This window comes from Arachis ipaensis, chromosome B05 (genome assembly GCF_000816755.2).
Source record: "Arachis ipaensis cultivar K30076 chromosome B05, Araip1.1, whole genome shotgun sequence".
NCBI lineage: Eukaryota > Viridiplantae > Streptophyta > Magnoliopsida > Fabales > Fabaceae > Arachis > Arachis ipaensis.
The window spans coordinates 34,428,309-34,438,328 of NC_029789.2; the positions used below are offsets into that span (position 1 = coordinate 34,428,309).

At 35.8% G+C, this 10,020-nt stretch overlaps 1 protein-coding gene across 1 annotated transcript in view; it reads right to left on the reverse strand.

The window, feature by feature from the left end:
- Nucleotides 8,358–10,020, reverse strand: part of LOC110271987 — a 3,592-nt gene continuing 1,929 nt past the window's right edge. The window contains exons 2-3 of the mRNA XM_021123731.1: nucleotides 8,674–8,778; nucleotides 8,358–8,611 (exon numbers count right to left, since the gene is read on the reverse strand). Coding sequence (XP_020979390.1) covers nucleotides 8,358–8,611; nucleotides 8,674–8,778 — 359 coding nt within the window. The remainder of the gene's footprint in view (nucleotides 8,612–8,673; nucleotides 8,779–10,020) is intronic.

The following is a 10,020-nucleotide window of genomic DNA, read 5'->3' on the forward strand; positions in this document are numbered from 1 at the left end:
GTCGCTCATTGACTTAAATACGAGATACATGCAATAAGAAATTCAAATCAGCGTAATTCTTCTAAAATAGTAAAAAGTATCTTAAAGTAGTTACGAGTAGAATTTAGGATAGTATAATAATCTATATAATAAATCTTTTAAAATTTCAGTGATTATTAAGGATGGATAAATCAAACATGAATATCATGAATATTTAAATATATTTAAATTGAAATTCATACTACTATTGAAACTTAAAAGTTCTGAATAAGAAAAAATAAAAATTAAGAAAAGTCAGAGGATTTATGAAAGTTCTTTTGCAGCAGCAACTTCTTTGGTGATACCAAATTCCTTGTATATCTTTTCTGTTAGAGCACTTGCTCCAAAACGGTCAATGCCTATGGCTTTTTTCTGTCTGCCAACCAAATGTTGATTCGACTTCTATGCTAAATCTAGCCATTATAGCAGCAGGAAGAACACTCTTTTGAGCTCAATTCATATTTTGCATCTTCTAGCTCTTTATTCATGGCTTTAACTCAACTCCTTCAATAGAAATTTCTAGAAGTTGAGATTCTGCTGAGACAAGTTTCTGGTAGCATCAGCAAAGCTTTCTGGAATGTATGTCTGAAAGGTGAAATCAAATGGGAAGCATGATCAATATTCCAGGCACTATTTGATTGAAGTAAGAATGTGAAATGTGAGAATGAACATGCTATTAACTGCTTCACACACTATTCTATATGCTAATTATTAGTTACATAACATTTCAATGGATTACCAATTCCCAGTTCCCTTGCATAGCTTCTACCTCAGTAATTAGTAAAAAGAAACAATGCCCTTTTACACAAAATTAGTAAAAAGAAACAATTCACAACAATAATGAACTTCACTTACCATATAAGAATTTCCATTTTTCAAATATCAAATCAAAATATATAACAAAAGAAACTTTATTAAACAAAAATTTAGAAAAGGGGGTAAGCACCTGTTTGCGTTTCCTGAACCTAGCAGCAGACTCTTGATCATGTGTCTCTACTTCTGAAGAGTGGCCTTGTCCACTGGTTCCTCCACCGCCCTTCTCTTCCCCTTTGCCATCGCAGCTGCCTCTCCTGATTATTACTATTTCTTTTTCAAAATTAACACAGTTAGATCAAAGTACTTACAAGCTTAATCGCACCCTCTTCATTTGTCTGAATATTGGTACCCACACAAAAATTATTAAAATAAATTAATCTGAAAAATCCTAAAAAGAGAAAGCTCACCGAGATAGATATCTCCAAAGGATCCGCCACAGATTTTTCGACCGATACGGAACTTGTTCCCAACTGGAGGCTCCATTAAAGGTCATCCTCTTTTGACTAAAACCCTAAAAAGGTTTGGGAAATTTGAGAAGAAAGACAACACACGAGCAACAGAGTTTGAGCCATGATTTGAAGAAGTAGGTCATGGAGTCGTTGTGGAAGAAGACAGAGGACAGTGGGTAGAGAAAGAAGCATAGGGACACCACGAAGAGGAAGAAAGCAGACGGAAAGGGAGTAGAAGAAAAAAAGAAAGTTCATCGTGATGTGAAAAAGGCAGAGGATAGTGGGTGGAGGAAGAAGCGGAGGGACGACGCGAAGAGGAAGAAGGCAGACGGAAAGAAGGTAGAAGAAAAAACGGAGGTTCATCGTTTGACGAAGAAGACAGAGGAAGTAGGAGGAGGAAGAGGTTGGGGGCACATCACTGTAGCAAGCAGGGTTTAATTCTAAAATTTTATAGTGGGCAATTGTAAAATATTAAAACAATTATTATGTTTAAGTGTAATTTTTAATAAATTAATAATAATTTAAATATAAACCATTAGATCGTTTGTAAATCTAATCTAACGCTTTAAATTTAATGGTGCATCAGATAAGCTCATAAGAGGTGGGCTGATTTTAGACAATCCCATGAGGAGTTATTCCTCCCTGACTAACCATTTGTATTCAGCTAAAAGTAAGTGAAAGAAAGCATGTAATTTACCTTGGTTCCTGCACATTCAGTGTCACATCAATATTATATATATTATCATCAACATACATTTTGGATCTATTCCCTCACTGTTGATAGCTCACGGGTATTCAATAATCAATTAGATCTAAATCCAACTAACAATTTTCACATCACCGTAACAGAGTCAATAAAAGATTGATCTTTTGTACCAACTTTCACAACTAGATACTAGAATGACGAACTCAAGAAGCTACAACAAGAAATTTAAAGTTATAGAGATAAGATTGAAAAATATCAACTTTAATTCAGTTCCTGTTCCTTCCAACTCAACAATTATAGCCCACAATAGTGAGATTTCCAGGAATAGTAAACCTCACTTACCACATAAGAGTCTCCATTTTTTAAACATCAAATAAAAATATATAAAAAATGAAACTTTATTAATAAAAATTTAAAAAAGGGGGTAAGTACCTGTTGCATTCCCTGGACCTAGCAGCAAACTCACTATTCTTGATCATGTGTCTCTGCTTCTGAAAAGTGGCCTTGTCCACTGGTTCCTCCACCGCCCTTCTCTTTTCCTTTGCCACCGTAGCTGCCCCTCTTCCTCCACCACCACTGCCTCCTCTTGATAATAACGAGAGTGTTGGGACTCCACTTGCCACCGTAGCATCCCATTGGCAAAAGGATCAGCTGTGGAGGACGATGAGCCTTCAATGGCGGGCACCTACGAAAACTGATGAGAAATCGGATGATGATTATGAAGAGGAGCAACAGCGGTGACGCGTCGTCATCAGTAACGGTAGCGTTTTTTTAGAAGAAAGCCTCAAGGGTCATTTTCTCGAACGGGTGGTGATTATGGTGAGGTAAGTCTCTGTGAGGGTGGGTTAGGATCATATCTTTCCAGACATCATCGACAGTTTTAGGCGAAGGAGGAAGGGATGAAGAAGGATTTGAGGGATGAGAGGTAGAGGGTCATCACGAAGAGGAAGAAGGCAACATGCAGTTAGGTTTAGTTCTCAAATTTTATAGGAGGGCAATTTTAAAATATAAAAAATTTTGTATCTTTTATTGTAATTTTTAATAAATTATAAATAAATTAAATCTAAACCATTAGACCATTTATTAATTTAATCCAATGCTTTAAATTTCATGGTGTATCAGATAAGCTCAAAAGACTTTAGCTGATTTTAGACAGACCCTTAAAAAAGGATATGTAACAAAAATAATGGAGATCTCCTAAAACACTCAAACATGAGTAAATGAACATGACATAATTAAGAAGAAGAAAATTGAGTTTTCATTAGGCAGTGCAAAGCCTAGTTCCTGGATAAGCTTGAACGAGGGTGCTATTATGACTTCAAGTGTTGTCGACTCTTATTGGAAAATGGAGTTGTTGCAAGCTTTCCACAGGTTCTAGCTGAGAACAGCGAAAAAAAGCTGAGAGTATGCACCATCTAACTAAAAGTTGAAGACTAACTTGGTATGATTCTAAACTTGAAAGAAGTTTTATTGATTGGACCTAATATTAATGTCCTGGAGATTAGCTTTTCTCCAAACTTCAGTTAAATTTGAGTAGAGGAAGAAGCCATGATGTATTAATTCCACTTCACTTCGACGCTTTGGGTTAGTTCGGATGGATGTGAGAGATGCGTTGGTGAAGCATTTGGAAAACAGGGAGTTTTTTATGAGTGGCCCACCAAATGAAGAACAAGATCCTTGGGGGAAGCTAAAGTCTCCAAAGTTCCTTCCACAAAGCTTGGTCTTAAAGCAAATCAAAACAAAATTCAATTAGATCATCGAAAAAATAGTAAGCTATTTTGTACCCACCAGCAACATCATACTTTTCAAACTTATTATGCACCCAAATAATTTCATCTTTCCCTCTCCCAATCTTTTTTGACAAAATTCTCTAATTAATACCATTTGGGAAAATGGATTGCACTTAGCGGAATCTGAAAAATGTGAAGGGATGGAAACCGAGGATAAGACTTTGATAGTGTTTGCAATCGCAATCTTTTAAGTCAAACATTTTTTAATAATTTTGCACCCCTCCAATATACTCTTCTAGTCCCACATGAAGGTGAGTTTTCTACCTTAGAATTTAGAGTATTTGTATATCTGAAGTATTTATCTTTAAGCATTCTAGCTACTGGAAAGTTTGGTTTAGTATTGAGTCTCCAAAATTGTTTGGCCAATAAGACTATATTCCGAGCGTGAAGATCCTTAAAATCCAAACCTCTTTTAGTTATAGGCCTTGACATTGTTTCTCAACTAACCCACACCATCTTTTGTTCAGCTCCTTTTTGTTTCAACCAAAATTGAGCAATAATACCGTGAATTTCTCTAATTAAAATGTCAGACAATAAGAAACAAGATAGATAGTATATAGGTATGATTTCACCAAACACTTTGATTAAGATATGCTTTACCGTAGTGGAGAGAAGACGTCTTTCCACCTTTGAACCTTATTCTTCACTTTCTCTTTAATCAATGCAAAAGTAGCCTTTTTTGAAACGATGAATAATAGAAGATAATCCTAAATATTTATCCTGTGCTCTAATATACCTAATGTTAAGAATTGCAGCAAGGGATAACTGTGTGTTAGAAGGAGAATTGTTGCTGAAAAATAATGTTGATTTATCTAGGTTCACTTTTTGGCTACTGTAGCTTTCATAAGAATCAAGCAGATTAAAAATATTGTCACAACTATCATTATTAGCTTTATAAAAGAGGATTGAATCGTCTGTGAATAGTAGGTGGTTTATTATGGGGATTCTTCTGTTGATCTGAATACCATTGATGAGTTTGTTTTGTTTTGTTTTATAAAACAAAATTGATAAACTTTTTGCACAAAAGAGAGAAAACGTAAGGGGATAGAGGGTCGTCATGTTTGATACTTCTACTTAGTATAAAAAGCCTAAATGGTTGACCTTTTACAATCACAAAGCAAGAAATAGTGGTCACCATTATTTTATATATCCACCTGGGAATAAAACTCATCTTTTCCAGCATAAACCAAAGAAAACTTCGTTCAATCCTATCATACACTTTGCTTATATTTATCTTGATTTCTCCAATCCACTTTTTTAATTTCATATCTTGCATGCATTCATGAGCAATTAGGATGTTATCGGAAATGAGTCTTTTTTTTGAGAAACGTGCTCTAGTTTGGGCTAATAATCAGCTTACCAACAATACCTTTGGAATGATTTTGGAGATAACCTTGTACACAACTAAAATGAGGTTGATTGGTCTTATTTGAGATATGTTTGTAACGTCAGGTACTTTTGGAATGAGGAAAATCTGAGTGTGGTTAAAATTTTTAAACATTCTTCCACTAGTAAAGAAGCTATGCACTGCCTTTCCACTAGTAAAGAAGCTCTGCACTGCCTTACAAACATCGCCACCAATTAGGTTCCGAAAGAGTTGAAAGATTTTGCTAAAAACCATCTTCTAGGACACTTTGAGGATGAACACTGGAAATTTGTTTTTAATTTCCTCCAATGAGTTTGGTTTCAATAGTAGGGGAAAACAATATGAAGGAGAGTGCCTTTCCACCTTCTCCACATCTATATTATGACAAGAGAAAGAATCCTTCATCCTCAACTTGCCAAATTCGTGAGCGGGACAAGACCACCGTCCTTACAATATCAATCATACTCATATATTAATCATCCTTAAAAATCATAATCACTTTATAGGATAATGAGCTAACTTCTATAATTCTCCATTTAAAATTCATTCTTAAATTTCAAACATTCCCACAAAAGTTCAGAAACCATTCCATTTTGTTAAATCAAATTTGAATACTTTTAAATTCACTAAAACTCCTCCAAAACATACTCCTTTCTTTAGTAAAACCAAAATCAAGTAAAATAATTCTTTAATCAAATTAAACAAAACAAAACTTCCAATTTCTCATAAAATTTCGGTAGCATTTTCTCTAAAACTCAGACTTTTGCCACCCTTCTCGCGTCCCATCTAAACCATTTCTCAAACTCTTTTCAAATCATTTCCAAATCTTAATTCACTACCAGTAAAATCAAATCAGTTCCAGTAAATCACAATCTAAACCAACTTCAACATAATCAATTAAGAATCTTAATTTCTAGCCACCATAACCAATCAATAATTCAATCAAACAAATGATTAGAGTCATCCAAAATAATTCAATTCAAACCATAAGAGTTACGAAAATCATAAAAATACTTTTTTCGCATTAATATCGATTTGTAACAATTCTTGATAGTAAATTGAGTTTAAGAGATCGCCTATAACTTAACTCGTCGAAACTCACAAAACCAAACGCATCAAAACCCCTTTCTACTGGCCTGCAGCAGCGGCAGCCGCAATTCCAGCTCCATACCCTTTCTGCAACAACCGCAACAACTCTAGTTGCTACATGCAACCTCGAAAGCTCAACCAGTACAAAGAAGGAACCTAGTACTGAGTAGCCGCAACTCCAACCGTTGACTTTGGTGACCAGAGCGGCAGCGTGGAGCTCGGCGATGGTGGCTGGCCCCAGCAGTGACGGCAGGAACGGACCTAGCTCCTCCTCATCGCATCCTCTCTCCCTGAGCCATCTTTCTCTCTCTACGAAGTCCACACCACCATCACGACGGTGTCACGGGATTCGGAGAGTAAAGTATTGTATATTTTGATTTCTAATATTTGGGTTATATTTTAATGTAGTCCTAACATTTTAAATGGTTACGTTATAATTTTTTTTAAATAGTTATGTTATACTTTTTTTATGTTTTAAAAATATATAACTAAAATTTTTTTATAACATTTTTTTTATTTCTTTTTTAACAAAATTTTAAGTCCTTGCATCGGCGATATCATGTCTTAGGCTTAGTATTCTGATCATAGTATAGAATACTGCACCATACATATAATTTTTTTAAGCATAAGCCAATTTTGTAACAAGATTACAAAGTTGTAATTGATGATTACATTATGAGGTAATCAACAAAGACAATGGGAGCACTATTCTCACCACTCATTATCAAAAGATTGACAACACATATGTATTGTGTCTAAAGAATCTTGTAGATCAAAATGTTAGTGTTTGTCCTCTATTTTAGATGGTAAATTGTTATGTATTGTAATATCTTCACTGTTAGAATGTCACACGCTACGTCACTTTGATAGTGAGAATATTACAACGACTTCCATATATTTAATAATAAGATATGAACCTTTAACTTGAAATTGTGTCGTCGTTTTTTTTCTTGAAAAACCAGAAAATACTTTTTCTTAATCATACATTCATATTTAATGCCAGAACTGGATCTCTCTCTCTCTCTCTCTCTCTCCTCGATTCTCTCTGACAATGGTGGCGCGGCGGGAGGACGCGGTGCAGTCCCCCTCTCCCTTCCCGATCTCCCTTCTCCTTCCGACCCCCCTATTCTTTTCTTTCTTTCTTCGCTTCTTTCTTTCTTTCCCTTTCTGCCGTGTGGAGGTGTAACAAAGGGGATATGGCAGTGGCTAGGAAGGGAAATTAGGGTTATAGTTGTGTGTGTTGAGTTTTAGGGTTAGGGTTTTGGTAGTTTAGGTAATTTTAATAAAATTAGGGATAATAGAGTAATTAAAAACTAATTTTAATCCAATAATAATATTTATAATAATAAATAAGAAATCGTCCAACTTATATATAAAAATATCTGAAAATATAATTTTAAATAGATATAATAAGCCATAAGTAACTTATTATTTAATTTTCAAAGATATTGGTTCTTACAAAAATTCCTTTCCTTTGTTAATAAAAGTAAAACTTCAACATATTTTATACTATAGTAATTGACAATGCAAATATTAATAGACCTTTGTAAGGGACCCAAATCAGCTTAAGGGATTTTAGATTCTACAAAGATCTTAACAAAGTGATCATCTCTTAGCACTTCTTCACTTTCATATTCTTACTCTGCTTCTAAGATCATATGAGTAGTTTGGGAACTTCATAAGTCTCAAATTGAACCTTTTTAGCTTTTGTAATTGTCCTTTATATTCAATTTACCCTTTCTTGAATATACTTATACTTATTGACTAACATATTCATCACATGCAAGCATAAACATTACTATTTTTCTAGGAGTAAACTACCATTTATATCCACGAAAGTTGAAAACGCTAACATATCTACCCATAGAAAAAGAAAATTACCATTTCTACCCATGAAATATGGGTTACGCACAACAAAATTATCCAAAAACTAAAAAATTACCTAAAATCCCTAAATTATCCTTATTTTCACCACCACACCACCTCCTTCACCCAATCACTTTTCTAACCCTAATCCTCTTCACCCTGCTACCACCCCTCTTTTCCTTTCTAATATCAAATTCCACCACCACTCCCTTCACCCACCACCACCCCTCAACCTCTTCACTCAATGGTGGCTCCCGCTACCCTCTGCAACCGTCACCGGAACCCTCGCTATCGTTCACGGATTTACCGGCGAATCCAGCTGGTTCCTCCAGCTCACCGCCATCTACTTCGCCAAGGCCGGATTCGCCACCTGCGCCATTGACCATCAGGGCCACGGCTTCTCCGACGGCCTCATCACCCACATCCCTGACATCAACCTCGTCGTCGACGACTGCATCGCCTTCTTCGACGAATTCCGCTCTCGCTTCGATCCTTCTCTTCCTTCCTTTCTCTACTCCGAATCCCTCGGCAGCACAATCGCGCTATTAATCACTCTCCAATACCGCGACTCACTGGAAAATGTCTCATCCGTGAACCGAGCGTGAACTCTGATTATGGTATCATCCTCTTCGGGGGTGAAGGCCTGATGCTCCACCTGCGGGGAGACACCATCGGAACCTGCAAAAAATGGGTTGGTTCATGAACCTGTAATGAAGAACAAAGCAAAAGAAAATCAGGGAAAAGGTAGATATAACAACGGTAGGGATTAGGCAACGATGGTGGTGGTTCTACGACGTAGAAAGAGGTGAAGAGGGTTGGCTATGGCGGCGATAAGGTAGCGTGAAGAGGAGGGTCTCTGACGCAGTAGGCTCTGGTTCGAGGCCGATGGTAATGGTGGTGAGGAGAAGCTGGCGCGGTGCTCCTGGGCTCGGCGTAGGTCTGCGACGTTGCTGGCGGAGAAGGGGGTGAATAGTGATAAGGAGGGTGATATGGTGGTATGTGGTTGATGTTGGAATTGGGTGGCTGAGAAAAATGAGAGAGAGAGAGAGAGAGAGAGAGAGAGAGAAAGAAGGGAGGAGATGATAGTGGTGGAGAGAATGGTAGTTTAAGAATTTTATTTAATTTTTTAGGGTTTGGATAATTTTGCTTACAAAAAATTATTTTTTTTATGGATACAAATGGTACTTTTCATCTTCTATGGGTAGATATGTCAGCGTTTTCAACTTTCGTGGATGGAAATGGTAGTTTACTCTTTTTCTAGAGTTGAACACATGACTTAACACATTTAGACATGAATGATCTACTTGATGGTTATGCTAAAACGTGATCTTGGATGATGATGAGAGTTCAAATATGGTGAGAATGGCTATTGCTCCTTCTTGAGTTTCCTCTCACTCATCACTCTCCATTTAGCTTCTTGGAGAAAATGGAAGAAATAAAGGAAAGAAAAAAGATGAGTATGTGTGCACACAAGAGGGAGGAAAAACTTCACCCTTGGATATTTTGTATCGTATTTTGCTTTTTTTAACAAAGTCTCTTCTACTATGCCTAAAATTTATTTGTAAGATTCAAAAATAAAGGGGTGAGTCTCACCTTATTCCAATACTACTTTTAGACAAATTTAGCAGAAGTTCTATCGGCATCAAAAAGTTCTCCTTTCAACAAACCGAATTGTCTAATTCGAATTTGAATTCGTATAATGAACTAAGCCAATTTTTTCTTATTTTATCTTCACTTAATTTTAATCATCAAGCATGAAGTAGCAATTATTTGAAATTATAACATAAGCTGATCTATTTATAATTTATAAAAAATTTCGAAGGTCGAAAGTACAATTATTTTTCTTCTATTTATATCAGATTAAGCTTAATATTTTCCTCCAATGAAATAAAAAATATTTTTAACTAGAATAAATAAATA